The sequence below is a fragment of the Coffea arabica genome, chromosome 2c (assembly GCF_036785885.1).
Source record: "Coffea arabica cultivar ET-39 chromosome 2c, Coffea Arabica ET-39 HiFi, whole genome shotgun sequence".
Taxonomy (NCBI): Eukaryota; Viridiplantae; Streptophyta; class Magnoliopsida; order Gentianales; family Rubiaceae; genus Coffea; species Coffea arabica.
The window spans coordinates 16,184,711-16,199,831 of record NC_092312.1 but is presented as its reverse complement, the minus strand read 5'-3'; the positions used below and the strand labels follow the sequence as shown (position 1 = coordinate 16,199,831).

The following is a 15,121-nucleotide window of genomic DNA, read 5'->3' as shown; positions in this document are numbered from 1 at the left end:
CACAATATGTGACGGTTTTCATTGATCAGTTTCGATGTGAGTAACCCCAAAATTTTTTTGAAAGAAAGAAATACATGGAAGTAGTAGTGTTGCTTTTCCAAGTAGTAGAAGAGAGGGAAAAACATGGAAGTTGCTCAAGTGTTATATATTATGTTGTTGTTCGTTTGAGAGTAGTATTATGTTGCACGAAATTCACGCATGACTGATGGTTGGTGATAATTAACTCTCACCAAAGGTGTTACGTTACGGTGAAATCAATCCTTCAATAAGATGCAAAAGATCATCAAAAGTGCAAGTAGAAGATTTGCCAAATCACAAAAGGAAAATGCCACCCCCGCCCCCCTCCCCCCTCCTTTTTTTTTTTTTTCTTTCTTTCTTTATTAAAAAAAAAAAAAAAAAAAACTCCTGAAAGTGGCCAAGGAGGAGATGGCAAATTGGGGTGCAAGTTGATTTGGCAGAGAAACAGAGGGTTGGTAATCTTTTAGATCCCAACAACTTTTGTAGCTCCATCTCCAGTAAAGAAAACAACAATCCATCCATCCGTGTAGAAATAATTAAAGTTATAAGCACAGTGAAATGCCATCAACCCACTTGTCTTATTGATGCCTTTGCCACAATTTCCATCCATCCATCCATCCATCCATGCATCCGTGTAGAAACAAATTCCTGCAACCAGACAAATGGAAGCCATCATCATCTTGTCGCACTCTCGCCCTTGAAATCACAGTTCCGTAAGCACATTTGCCATTCACTTTTTCCATAAACTCGTTTAATTTTTTCCATGATGAAAAGCAGCCTCCTTCTCTGATGAAAGAAAGTCATACTCTCGACCAGTCAAGGTTAATAGAGTATGCAGTTAATTACGCAATTAATATCCTGTGCCACTGGTTTTGGTGCCTGAATTGACATCTAGGCTCTAGCTAGAAGAAAATACAGTAGTAGAATACATACATACATACATACATACATATATATATATATATAGATGGGATGAATCTAAGGAATAGAAATTCGAAAACAAGTGGCAATTAAAGAAAAAGATGACAGCAGCTCCTTTGCAAAAAGCCATTTAACAAGATATTTGAATAATATCTTGTAGTAAAAAGCAGAAGAAGAAGAAGAAGAAGAAGAAGAAGAAGAAGAAGAAGAAGAAGAAGAAGAAGAAGAAGAAGAGGTAAATGGTGGCGAGACAGGGAATAAGCATAAGTGGGCGGCATCATGGCTGCTATTAATTTCATTCCATGCACGGGAATATGACATCTTTCAGTTGAGTTGAGGAAAAAGTAAATTCGATGGCTACTCTATCTTTGACCATTACTAGAAGATTAACGCAAAGTATTATTCTCTTCAAATGCCAAGCAAACAAAATCTGAGCTTTGAGCATGCATCTTTTCCCTCTATTATTGATCCACGATATATATATATATATATATATACATTACATAATTAATTAATTAATTAAAAAAAAAGAAGAGAAACCATATATTCTCACAATAGGTACAAATTCCTACAATGATTTATTTATATTATTTTTTAGTAATAAAACGGTGATGCCATGATATAAGCGAATATGATGGGAGGTTCCAAGCCACGAACTGAACATCGTTTTGGACTTCTTTACCTCCTAATAATGCACATTAATAATAATATTAGCGTAAAAAAAAAAAAATGGATCTGGAAGGAACTCAAGACAAATGCAAATTCTTAAGCGGGGTTGTCGACTCTTGACTTGGGATAAATTTAAAAAAAAAAAAAAAGCAAAAGGCGACAGTGACTGAAATTCCCAAACATGTGATGATATTCATTTTTGCTTTGAACCAATCGAAAACTAGTCTATCTCGTCACGTAGACAGAGTGGCCTGTATTTTATGCTGAGATGGTTGCCAGCAAAGAAGAATTTCTTCTGCCACTAATTTGTTTAGGGAAAAGAAAAGAACAATTGCTTGCTAAAGTTGCCAAACAGGCAAAGCCGTTGCTGAAATAAGGAAAGATGGCTATCTATCCTCTACCACTAGTGCAAAAATTTTATAAAAATCTTAAAGGTGGGCGGATGATGTCACGAATTGTCCTGTGTTAATTTGTATATTATAAAAAAAAAAAAAAAAGTTGGTACGACTAATTATGAAATGAGATTGTGAAAGCATATGGCCAGCCACGCTCTTGAATAATCCACTGAAAAGCAACAAAAAGTGGACAGTAACTAAGTTGCTGTGTTTGTTTAGTGAGAGTGCTTGCGATTTGTTTAAGGAGTCTTGGCTTGGAAAATTTGACTAATGACACTGGGGAACCACTCTCCTGATTGGTAATCCCCACTGGGTCATTGAAGAGAGCCTTAGGTTCATTTGCTAATTGATTAGTGGAGAAAGCTCTAGAGTAATGTACTCCACTAGTTTTTTTTTAACTTCTTTAAAGCAAAGGTTGGACAAAAAATGGCAACCCTCCATCCATGCTGCAGAATGGAACTGGTTTTTTTCCCCCCCGCAAATAATACTCCATCCAAACGCACATTCTTTCCCCAAATATTTTATTGCTACCAACTCCAGAGGCTCTGGCTAGGAGTCATGCTATCAGGATATTACTGCGTGAGCCACAAAGTAAAACTGGTATTCCATCTAAACGCGCACGAACTTGCCTCGAATAAGCAAGTCTGGTGATCAGATGGGATCGTTTTAAATCGATACTATTGCTGCTTGATTTGAAATGCTGGAGATTTTTTGGTCAAAAATCAAATTGGTATGCGCAAAGGATGAAAAAAATCTTCAACCGTCGATCATTTGGCCTGGCCCTCATAAATGATAACTTGGCCGGAAGGAGCAAACTCTGCTCTCACTCTTTCTGGTCTGGTGTAATAATGAATTTCAGTCTCTGGGTAAACAAGAACATTATACATTATGCTCTTTCCGTGTTTTGGCTAGCTATCAAGACTCCAGATGGTCAATGAAATCAAGAAAAAAAAATGATAATGGTTTTCTCTTTCTACAAACACAAATCCGTAATGGTGCAAAACAACATTCGATGGCAAGGACTATCTTAGCAGGTTTCTGCTTCCTGAATAGCTATATAACTGACCGATGCAGCAGAGCAACTTTCCGTTGAAGAAGACTAAGCTTAGGTAATACCGTCACCTGTTTCCAGAACCCAAGCATCAGCATACTGCTGTGGATTATGCCTAGAGAGCAAAATAGCTCGATTGATGTAGAACTGCACCAGTTAAACCATTGATTCATAGACCAATGACTTTAAACATGCATAATCCTCGTGACGCTTCATCCGGAGAACATCACTCTCCATGAGCAAACCTTTGCCCACAGGCACTGTTATTACCAAAAGTTCCCACAAGAACATTCTCCATTCCTGAAATGGTGGAATCGTACATGATCCCTGAGAAATATATCTCTTTGATAAATCTTTGACAGTATTTTCATGAAAGAATGGCAATCCTCACAAGGGCGGAAATTTTTTACAATTCTTATGGAGGTTCCTGGGCTGGTTTTAATCAGGCCAAATGAAACCGCAAGTTTCTCGCTGTGGTGAAATAGTTCAAAGGCTTTCTCCTCATCATCAAGTGACAGATCTGAGTGTTTTGGATCATAACCTTCACAGCTCAAGTTCAATGCTATTTCACCCATTTTCCCAATAATTTCTTCCACTTCAACATGCCCCAGTTCACCAGTGGTAAATTCATAAATTTCACCGTTGATCTCCGTTCGACTATACCCTGAGGCCCTCAGAAGTTTTTTTCGATTGGTCAATGCTCTTGTTTTGCCATTCTCCTTCCATTTACCCTCAGACACACGGATATTCCGGTGAACAACATAAGCTCCAGAGTCATTGGAATCCAATTTCAATAGTTCAAAATGCTTCATCAGACGTTCACCCCTCTCTACATCTCCATGAATTTGACAGGCCCTTATCGAGCTCCTCCAAAGGACAGCATCCGGTTCAACAGGAATCTTATTCATAAATGTCTCAGCATTTTCTAAATGCCCAACTTGAACAAGCATGTCTATAACACAACCATAATGCTGCATTTTAGGCCTGATCTTATACTTCTTCTTCATAGTTCTGAAGCAAGCCAAGCCTTCACTCACCATATGCCCATTCCTATAAGCTGATAAAAGCGCAGTCAATGTCCTCTCATCTTCGCTTTATATCAAGACCCTTCATCTTATCAAACAATTCCGTAGCCTCTTCACACTGCCCATGAATGGCAAGGCCAGCAATCATTGCAGTCCATGTAACAACATCCTTGTTCACTGTTTCAGAAAATACCTCCTTCGCACCATCTATGCACCCACATTTCGCATACACGTCTATGAGAGCCGTGCTAACTTTACCGTTCAAACTAATAAGCTTCTTCTCCCTAACCAGATCATGAACTTTTCTACCCATACTAAGAGCACCAGTATCAGCACAAGCTCTAAGAACCGAAACAACCGTTGCTTCATTACATTCAACGTCATTTTCCGACATGTGCTCAAACAAAGCTATAGCTTTAACGGGTTTATCATTATCCACAAGCCCATCGATTATAGAAGTCCAAGACACCACATCTCTCTCGAGCATTTTGTCAAACACCTTGAACGCGAGGTCCGGAACACCGCCAGCTGAATACATACGAATCAATGCATTGCTTATATGCATATCCGGCCCAAAACCCAACTTGCAGACTAGTCCGTGGAGTTGTTCTCCAAGAGGGATTTGACGTAATTTGGAGCAAGCTTTGAGGACAAAGGGACAAGTGAACTTGTCCGGTCGAGGTGTACCAGGAGATGGCGGATTCTGCATTGCTGCTAAAAATAGGCTAATGGCTTGGGCAGGGTGGGTTAAGTCGGAATAGGCTCGAATCATAATCGTGTTATAGTAATAAGAATTTGGGGTTTGGAGGGAATTAAGGATAAGGCGGGCGTAGGACAAGCTACCTGAGGGCGAGAGAGCTGAGAAGGTAAAGAGCTTGCTGAGGGTTTGTTCGGTACTAGGATTATGGTTTTGGCAGCCAGACTTGAGGACTTGGGCATGGAGCTGCAGAGCTTGAGCCATAGTAGCGATTTCCATGTTATTGTACTTGGAAATGGAGCCTCGGAGGGCAGAAGACAGCAGTATACTAACAGCTTCAGGATGGCAGCTGCCGGCGGGAATGCTTTTGTTTTACGGCTGGCCGGCTGGGGCACTGAGCCTTCAGCGCGCGGGAATGATTTCGAGATGTTTTGAAAGTGGGCCAACAATAAGTTTTCTAGGCCTGTGTAGTGGGGCAAATCTGCACGTGACACGTGTCAGCTCGGCAGGTTGTACGCGTCAGGTCGACAGTGGAGACCTCACGACTCGCAGGCGCTAGCTCGGCATGTGGATGCCAGCTCGGCCTTACTTGTCGCTCCCTGAGATGGGCCTATGGGCCGCCGCCTCCGAACTTGTAGGAGTCGCCGCACGAAACCCTAAGAAGACTCCGAACCCTACGGGGATTCTGACTTTCACAAGGAAACTACAACCTACTCTGCCCTATATAAACCATGCCTAGGGACAATACAAGGTACGCAAACACGAGTACTCTAAACTATCACTTTGTGGACAAGCTTACTGACTTGATCGTCGGAGTTATTTCAGGGACGCCAGTCCCGCAATTCCCCCTTTCCTTCACAGGACCAGTAGCTCGGCTAATCCTCCCAGGACGACTTGGCCCGGCTTGCTACAGGTCAGCTCGGATCTGGTTTTTGGCAGTCGCATCAATTGGCGCCGTCTGTGGGAACACGTAACTTCTCTTGCGAACCATGCCAAGAACGAGGTCTCAGAGGAATGCCGATGGATCCAAGGGGAACGGAGGAAGCGGCCTCCAACAGTCTGCCCGGAGTCCGACCCCTAGAGGCGAGGGGACGGGACCATCGCGGATCCCGCCGGAGCAACTGGTTCAAGCGGTAGCAGGAAGTCTGCCCACTTTCGAGGCCATTGTGAGTTACCTCAGGGGGCAGACAGGAGGGCCTCTGGGCCAGGAGCCGAAGAACTCGGAGGGTCCAACCGAGTCCAGGACTGGGAGCCCCAACCCCCAGCTCAAACGAGTGCGCCGGGAGCCCTCAAGCGAGCACATCGACGTGGGGGAACCCACTCACAAGCACTCCCGAACTGAGCACCCGGAGCCTGTCCGGAGGTATTCTAAGGATGAGCCCTCACCTCGGAAAGAGCAGCTCCAGGTGCAGGACTAGCTGGACCTGCTCTTGGATGCCAAGGCGGACAGGTATATCGCGTCCCCTTTCATGCCTGATATAGAGAACTATCCGTTGCCCGCGAAGTTCAAGATACCTAGCATGAAGCCTTACGATGCGACCACGGATCCGGAGGATCATTTGTTTGCATTCCTGACCCAAATACGTCTGCAAACGGCAGCAGATGCGGTCAGGTGCAAGACTTTTCCCATGTTTCTGGAGGGGAAGGCACGTCAGTGGTTCCAGGGGCTTCCCCCCAAGTCCATTAGGTCCTTTGCTCAGCTTGCTCGGCTGTTTGCAGCCCAATTTGTCTCATCACGAGCCTTCTCCAAGAGCACGGCGCACCTAATGACCATTCAGCAAAGGCCCGAGGAATCCTTACGCGAATACATGGTGCGTTTCAATAACGAGTCCCTTCAGGTCAGGGATCGCGATGACAAGGTGGTCATGGCAGCCTTCATCAACGGGCTGCGCAAACAGAAGCTCTACACCGAGCTGGTGGAGAGACCACCCAAGTCAGTTCGGGAGATGCTAGACCGCGCGCACGAGAAGGCCAATGCGGAGGAGGACAACCGCTTGAAGAGTGCGCAGGAAAGACTGAGGGACGACAAGCGCAGGAGGGGCACTGACCAGGTGGATGCGCGATCTGTCTTGGGCAGGAAGAGTGCCTACGACTGTCCACCCAGGAACCGCCCCATGGGGAGAGACAAACCCTGGACTACACTTACTGCGCCCCGCGCTCGGGTCCTCGCGGTGATGGAGCAGGAGGGGCTGTCCCGACCTCCCCGACCCCTGGGTGGGGACAAAAGTAGACGAGACCAGGGGCTATATTGTGCATATCACCGAGACGTATGGCATGACACGGAGGACTGTCGTCACCTTAAGAAGGACATTGAAAAATTGATCAAACGAGGTCACTTGGGGCAGTTCGTGCGAGACGAACGAGCTGATCCCCAACGGGGAAGGCCTAGGTCGGAACGACCGAGCTACCCCCCTAACCGACCTCAGGGGCATCGAGGCCGAACTCCCGAGCAGGAAACACAGAATCTGGCAGGGGTGATTAACACCATTGCCGGGGGACCTGCCGGCGGGGATAGTCATACAGCTCGGCGGCACAACCGCCCCCCTCCCACGGGGGAGAGCTCGGCGAAGCGATTGAAGGTATATGAGGAAATTATCTATGGACCTGAGGATGCAGTACCTCTGGCTTCTAATAACCATGAGGCCATCGTGATAGAGGTCGTCACCTGTAACTACAAGGTGAAAAAGGTATACATAGACAATGGAAGTGCCATAGATGTGCTGTATTACAAAACCTTCAAGGAGCTGCAGCTGGAAGACAGGCAACTCATCCCGGTGCGAACTCCGTTAATCGGGTTTGCAGGTCCTCCTGTGAGGCCAGAAGGAATGATAACCCTCATGGTCACAGTGGGAGTTTCACCGAGGTGCCGGACTGTTCCGGTGAACTTTACGGTGGTGAAAGAGCCCTCTTCCTACAACATAATCCTGGGACGGCCAACTTTGAATGCCCTCCGAGCTGTTTGTTCCACTTTGCACCTCAGTATGAAGTTCCCCACCCCGGATGGGGTGGCAGAGGTGCTCGGAGATCCGGAAGTAGCCAAGGCCTGCTATATTGCCACCCTTAAAGGCAAGGAGAAATTGGTAGCCCAAACTACTTGTTTAGAACCTTGGGAGCCCCTGGAGAAGGGGGAAAGGTTGGAGACGGATGAAGGGCTGACCGAGTTGCCTGTCCGCCTTGACCAGCCTGAGCCCACGGTCAAGGTCGGCACCTGCCTGGGCGATTCAATTCGGGATTCCTTGCAATCTCTCTTAGAAGAGTACGCAGAGATCTTTGCATGGAGTGCAGATGACATGCCAGGTGTCCCGACCGAGCTGGCCGTTCACAGGCTGCATGTGGACCCCGGCGTCCGACCTGTGAAGCAGAAGAAGAGGAGCTTTGCTCCCGAGCGAAAGGAGGTCGTCCGAGGCGAGGTGAGTAAGCTGCTGGAGGCTAAGATCGTTAAGGAGGTCTACTACCCAACCTGGCTAGCCAACCCGGTGCTGGTCAAGAAGGAGGAGAAGGTATGGAGGATGTGTGTGGATTTCACAGACTTAAATAAGGCCTGCCCAAAGGACTGCTACCCACTTCCACGGATTGATCAGCTGGTGGACTCAACAGCGGGTTATGAGATTTTCTGTTTCTTGGACGCTTTCAAGGGGTACCATCAGATAGCCCTGGACGAGGAGGATCAGGAGAAGACCTCGTTCATCACCGAGGACGGAACCTATTGCTATGTCACCATGCCATTCGGGCTAAAAAATGCATGCGCGACCTACCAGAGGTTGGTAAACAAGTTATTCAAGAATCAGGTCGGCCGAAACCTGGAAGTCTACGTGGATGATATGTTAGTAAAAAGTCGCACTCAGGAGCAATTCATCTCTGACCTAAGAGAAGTTTTTGAGGTCCTCCGGAGCTCACGGATGAGGCTAAACCCAAAAAAGTGTACCTTTGGGGTCAGATCGGGAAAATTCTTGGGTTACATGATTTCTAGAGAAGGGGTGAGGGCTAACCCGGACAAAATCAAGGCTATTATGGACATGGCTCCACCTCGGAATATTAAGGAGGTGCAACGTTTGACTGGGAGGATGGCGGCCTTGAACAGGTTCCTGTCTAAATCGGCGGTTCGGGGGTCGCCTTTCTTTAAGGCCCTGAAGGGAGGTCGGCAGTTTGAATGGAGTCTAGAGTGCCAAAAAGCGTTTGATGAGCTAAAGGAACACCTCGCTCGGTTGCCAGCCCTGACCTCTCCCGAGTTGGGGGAAACCCTGTTCATCTACTTAGTTGCGGGAGAGGGGGCCATTAGCGCGGTGCTGGTTCGGGAGGAAAACAAAGTCCAGAAACCCGTATACTATGTCAGCCGCGCCCTGCAGGGAGTCGAGGCAAGGTACTCGGCCGTAGAACGGTATGTTTTGGCATTAGGACATGCAGTTCGGAAGCTCAGGACGTACTTCCAAACTCATCCTGTGGTGGTTATGACGGACCAGCCCCTGAAGCAGATCCTCTCCAAGCCCGAGTCCTCGGGTCGAATGGTGAAATGGGCTGTGGAATTATCAGAGTACGATCTGGGATATCAGCCTAGGACAGCCATCAAGGCTCAAGCATTAGCAGACTTCATAGCAGATGGCGTTTCCTTTGGACCGCCCGAGGCAGACGTCAATCAGGCTAAAGCCTTACAAACCCCGAAAACTACCAAGACCACGCAGACCCAAGAAGCAGCAGAGGTCGCAAAAGCCGGAGACGCTGCCGAGGTCACCCAGGTCGGCCAGGTAGCAGAGGTCGGACTGCTTGATGAGGCAGCTATGGCCCAGCAGGCCGAAAAGACCACCAGGAACAGACAGGTCGGAGAAGCAGCTAAGGCCGAACAGACTCGCGAGACTGCCAAGGTCGGGAAGACTAAGGAGGCAGCTGAGGTCGGACAGACCATAGACGCTGTCGAGGCCACGTACCCTGGAGAAGTCGTTAAGGCTGAACTGGCCAGAGAGACTGCCCAGGATGGAAAGGTTACCGAAGCTGTAGGGCGAGCTGATCCCGTCTGGACGTTGTACGTGGATGGCGCGTCGAGTAAAGAATGATGTGGTGCCGGACTCCTCCTAATCAGCCCCACTGGGGAAGAGCTACCCTATGCACTAAGGTTTGATTTCAGAGCCTCTAATAATGAATCTGAGTATGAGGCTCTAATTGCAGGAATGGAGATGGCCAGGAAGCTAGGTGCCAGGTCGTTGAAAATTTTTAGCGACTCGCAGCTGATAGTGAACCAGGTCGGGGGAAGCTACGAGGTCAAAGAGGGGGCGCTGAAAAAATACGTGGCCAAAATACACGAACTAAAGGGCCTGTTCGAGCAGTTCGCACTGGAACAGATCCCGCAGAGCCAGAACAAGAGAGCTGATGCCCTGTCCAAACTGGCCTCCACCTCGGCTGGCATCCTAGGTCGGGAGATAGTGGTGGAGGTCGTCAGAAGTCGTGCGTATGACCAGGTCAGTACTGCGGTCATCCAGGTGGTGAACTCTTGGATGGATCCTATTGTTCGATACTTGGCACAGGGGGAGCTCCCCCTGAGCAGGATAGAGGCCCGCAAAATTCTCCTTAAGTCGCAGAAATACACGCTCGCGCAGGGAGTCCTGTATAGGAAATCCTACTTGCAGCCCTGGCTGAAGTGTATAACACCAGAGGAAGGGGGCTATGTCCTGCGCGAGCTGCATGAGGGCATTTGTGGTAATCATGTAGGTACCAGGGTATTGGCCAAGAAGGGAATGCTGGCCGGATACTATTGGCCGACCATCTTCCGAGACTCGGCCGAGCTAGTGGCTCGGTGTAAGTCTTGCCAGCTACACGCTCCAATTCATCATACTCCCACTCAGGAAATGATCCCACTTAGCAGCCCCTGGCCGTTCTTCCAGTGGGGAATTGACCTGCTGGGACCATTCCCACGAGCTCCGGGAGGTTATGAATACTTGGTAGTAGCTATTGATTACTTCACCAAATGGATGGAGGCTGAGCCCCTCGGTACGATCAGCAGCAGGTCGATCCAGAAGTTCCTGTGGAAAGGCATAATCTGCCGATTTGGCATACCCAGGGCTCTCGTCTCGGATAATGGCCGACAGTTCGCGGATCGTTCGCTCCAAGAGTGGTGCACTGAGCTCGGCATCCGGCAGCACTTCACCTCGGTAGGGCACCCCCAAGCCAACGGGCAGGTCGAGAATGTCAACAGAACCATCCTGCACGGTTTAAAGACAAGGATAGAATCTGCCCGAACGGGTTGGCTAGACGAGCTGCCCACTATACTTTGGGCTTACCGGACTACGCCTCGGACGGCTACTCAGGAAACTCCATTTGCTCTGGCCTATGGAATGGAAGCGGTAATCCCTGCGAAAATTGGGATGCCATCATCCAGGGTGCAGCACTTCGTGGCTCAGAGCAACGAGGAAGGAATGCGGCTCGACCTGGACCTGCTTGAGCATAGAAGGGAAGAAGCAGCTATAAGAATGGCTAAGTATAAAGGCCAGGTCGCGCGTTACTACAATGCCAAGGTAAGGCACCTCTCTTTCAAGCCAGGAGACCTGGTGCTACGCAAAAATTTCGTAAGCCGAGCTGTGGGCACAGGCAAGTTAGACCCGAATTGGGAAGGCCCTTATGTCATAAAGGAAACTGACCGAGCAGGTTATTGCAAGCTAGCTCGTCTGGAGGGAGGCGAAGTCCCACGCACTTGGCACAACTCAAATTTAAGGCTTTTTCTTTAATATTCTGACCGAGCTGCTAATAGCCAGCTGGATAGGTCCACTCTTGTTTTATTAGTTCGGCATTTGGATTTATAAATGTAGTCAAACTTTGGAATAAAGAGAAATTTTTTGCAAGTGTTAGGAAAGAAAAAGGCCACATATATTCCATATCACAAAGCATGTACAGGTGGGGGGCCATACAAAAGCGAGCTGGCCAGCTCGGTCCCTAATCTAGCCTAAACCCTACAAGTCTGGGCTATGCCCTATTTGCTCAGCTCTCCCCTATTTGCTCAGCTCTCCCCTTGCTGTTCTTGCTCTGGCTCTGGGGAGAGTGCGGGAAGAGTCGGGTCGGCAATCAAGGCGGCCAGGTCGCGGCCATTGGAATAGCCCGTGACAAGCCTGTCAATTTGGTTGGTGGATTGGGGGTTGAAGTCAGGCCATTTGCTCAGGTCAAAGCCCGGCAACTTCAGGGACTCCACATCCACCAAGGCTTTCGTGTAGCCGAGTTGCAGGACAGGGCCGTTTAGGAGGGCCAGGTCGTTCATGAAGCCCTCAGACTTCTTGAACTCTTTGACGCCTAGCTGGCGTCCTTCTTCCCTTGCCGCCTCCACTAGCTCGGCAGATTTTTTCTGCTCTGCCTCCAGAGTCGCAGCCAGTTCGGCCCCTTTCTTCTTTTCCAATTCACAGGAGGAGTTGTCATCTGCAAGCTGCTTCTTCAGGGTCTCCAGCTCGGTCTTTGCAGCCTCGAGCTGGCTCGACAACTTTTCCTTGGCAGCGTCAACCTGGGACAGGTTGGCCCCCATGTTCTCATACCGCTGAGCCAGCTCGGCCCCCACAACATTGAGCTGCATGTCAGTCATGGGATAAGTAGGCAGCAAAACTCGGAAGGATGCCAAAGAAAGTGCTAGTTAAGGAGCTACCTGGGTGGTGCTGAGGTAGAAGTGCTCTAGCAGCTCGGCATTGGAGGCAAGTTGGATGAAGTGGTGATCGCGGGGGAGCACCGCGCCCTTGACGAGCTCCTTCGCCACTTCAGGGAACTGAGCTCGGTCGTTCACCGACAACCCCCACTTCGGGCAGAAATGGAGGGGGTGTGGGTGTGAGCCCAGTTCGGTAGAGGGTTTCATGGGAATCACATTCCTCATGCGCCACATAGCGGGGGGAGATTGTGACGAGGCCTGCTGCTCGGCGGAGCTCACCCCGTAATGAGAGGTAACGGCAGTAGAGGGCTCCTCCTGGGACTGGGGGGAAGCCGCCTCTGTCCTGGCCTTCTTGGCCGTGGATTTCTTTCTTTTCTTCTTGGGTCCTTCCCCCAGTGAAGACTGAGCGGCAGTCTGGGGAGTGGACACAGGTGGAGGTAGAGGAGCCGTGCTGCTCGGCGCAGTGGAAGGCGCAGGAGTTGGCGTGCTCGCGCTACCAGTTCCGCCAATGTTCAGCAGTTGGGAAAACCTCTTCACTGCAGGGCAAAAACACTTAGTCAGTTAGGGTGATGTGGACTCATGGAAAGGAGGAGGTCGAGAAAATTACAAGCTGTCAGCTCCTCGGGGGTGATAGGTCGGAGATCGGGGGCAGGGTCGTTCACCTCTACTCGGATTAGCCCCGCCGACCAGAGTTGGGCATTGTTAAATTCCTTCACCTTCAGTTGAGCTTCCGAGCTGACCAAGCGGTCTAGCTCGGCCTCGGGCAGAGGAGAAGGGATTGGATCGGTTACCTGGGTATCCTCCCTCCAAGTTAGGGGAGGAAACCCAGTATTCTTCACAAAAAAGAACTGGGCTTTCCAGCCCTTGATGGAGAAGGCATATGAGTGAACAGCTCGCGGGTAGGGAGTTCCCCTCCGCTCCTGCGAGCAAAGTAGAACCAACCATGAACTGGGCCGCTTACCTTCATCTGAAAGAAGGACCTAAATAAGTTCAGGGAATAAGGGATTTCAAGAGTTCGACACAAAATAAAGAAGCCGAGGATGGACCGAATAGCGTTGGGAACGACCTGGGTGATTCGAATGCCCCAGAAGGTTAGGATGTCATAAAGAAATTGGGGAATGGGAAGGCGAAGACCAGCCACGAGCTGATCCCTGTAGATAGCTACAAACCCAGGGAGAGGTTGGCAAGCGTACTCCCCTAGCCGGGCTGCCCTAGCCTCGAACTGGGGAAGGATGTCATACCTCCCCACCAGCTCATCTACGTCCCCCTGGTCGAGAAGGGGGGAATAATTTCGACTTCTCCAAAGTCGATGTCTGGCCCCCTAGGGGGTCCTGCCCTAGAGCGAGCTGGAACTACCTCCAGAGGAATCCCTGGGACAGCAGCTCCAGTCCCGAGCTGAGCAGATGGGCCAGGTTGGTCCATGGCTATAGCAAGAGGTGGGGTTGGGGGAGGAAGGTATTCAGAATCAGACGAGCTGGAAGAAGAGGGGCTGGAGGAAGGTATTTCTATGAGTGCAGGTCGGGTAATCCTACGCCTAGGTGCTGAGCTGGTAAGGTCTGAGTGTGTGGAGGAAGACGACATAAAAGGAAAAGGAGGACTTACTGGTGGATAAAGGAGAAGAGCTGGGATGTGCTTAGAAGGTAATCCTACTCTCGGACGACCTCACGGAATGCGGAGCGAGCTGAAGAAGACTGGAGGAGAAGAGAAAATGAGAAGGGAGGCTTGAAAGTGACGTTTGGTGGGGCCTATTTATAGGCTCCCTGGGCGGGAAGCCGAAGAGTCCTGAGGAAGAAATTCGAATTTATTGCAAGGGGGCGGTTACCTTGGAAAACGCTTGAGCTGACAAAACCTCCATCATGAAGGACGTGACCCTTGAAGTGACGGTTACGACGGCGGACGTGGCAGTTTTTAGGAGAAGGTACGTGATCGTGGGATCGTGGGTCCCGCACGAAGCCGACGTGACGCTTCGAAGTTTGGTCCAGACCCACGTGACTCATCAGTGACTCTAGACTCAAGGGGGCTAGTGTAGTGGGACAAATCTGCACGTGACACGTGTCAGCTCGGCAGGTTGTACGCGTCAGGTCGACGGTGGAGACCTCACGACTCGCAGGCGCTAGCTCGGCATGTGGATGCCAGCTCGGCCTTACCTGTCGCTCCCTGAGATGGGCCTATGGGCCGCCGCCTCCGAACTTGTAGGAGCCGCCGCACGAAACCCTAAGAAGACTCCGAACCCTACGGGGATTCTGACTTCCACAAGGAAACTACAACCCACTCTGCCCTATATAAACCATGCCTAGAGACAATACAAGGTACGCAAACACGAGTACTCTAAACTATCACTTTGTGGACAAGCTTACTGACTTGATCGTCGGAGTTATTTCAGGGACGCCAGTCCCGCAATTCCCCCTTTCCTTCACAGGACCAGTAGCTCAGCTAATCCTCCCAGGACGACTTGGCCCGGCTTGCTACAGGTCAGCTCGGATCTGATTTTTGGCAGTCGCATCAGCCTGAGCCGTCAACACGCGGGAACCACCACAATTCATCTATGTAAGCCCAAACCGAAAAAAAAAAAAAAGAAGTGCTCAGCAGCTTCAACCAATACTGTGATGATTCAGACTCGTAACCCGTCCATTACAAAAGCATTTTATCAATTAAACTGCTCAGAAAGTGCTTATGAATGTCAAATTGGAGTGAATCATTCAATCAAAACTCATACCTACACTACATAGAGGCCTT

At 49.4% G+C, this 15,121-nt stretch overlaps 1 protein-coding gene and 1 pseudogene across 1 annotated transcript; one reads left to right on the top strand and one right to left on the bottom strand.

Moving 5' to 3' along the window:
• Positions 1–2,846: 2,846 nt before the first annotated feature.
• LOC113726283 (pentatricopeptide repeat-containing protein At4g21065-like) lies at positions 2,847–5,488 on the bottom strand (annotated as a pseudogene).
• A 757-nt stretch (positions 5,489–6,245) lies between these two features.
• On the top strand, positions 6,246–9,824 carry LOC113723988 (uncharacterized). The gene has a single exon (XM_027246943.2). The coding sequence runs from the start codon at positions 6,246–6,248 to the stop codon at positions 9,822–9,824; it is 3,579 nt and encodes a 1,192-aa protein (XP_027102744.2).
• Positions 9,825–15,121: the final 5,297 nt, after the last annotated feature.

Coding starts and splice junctions, on each gene's coding strand:
- LOC113723988 (XM_027246943.2), top strand. CDS start 6,246: ATGCCTGATATAGAGAACTATCCGTTGCCCGCGAAGTTCAAGATACCT.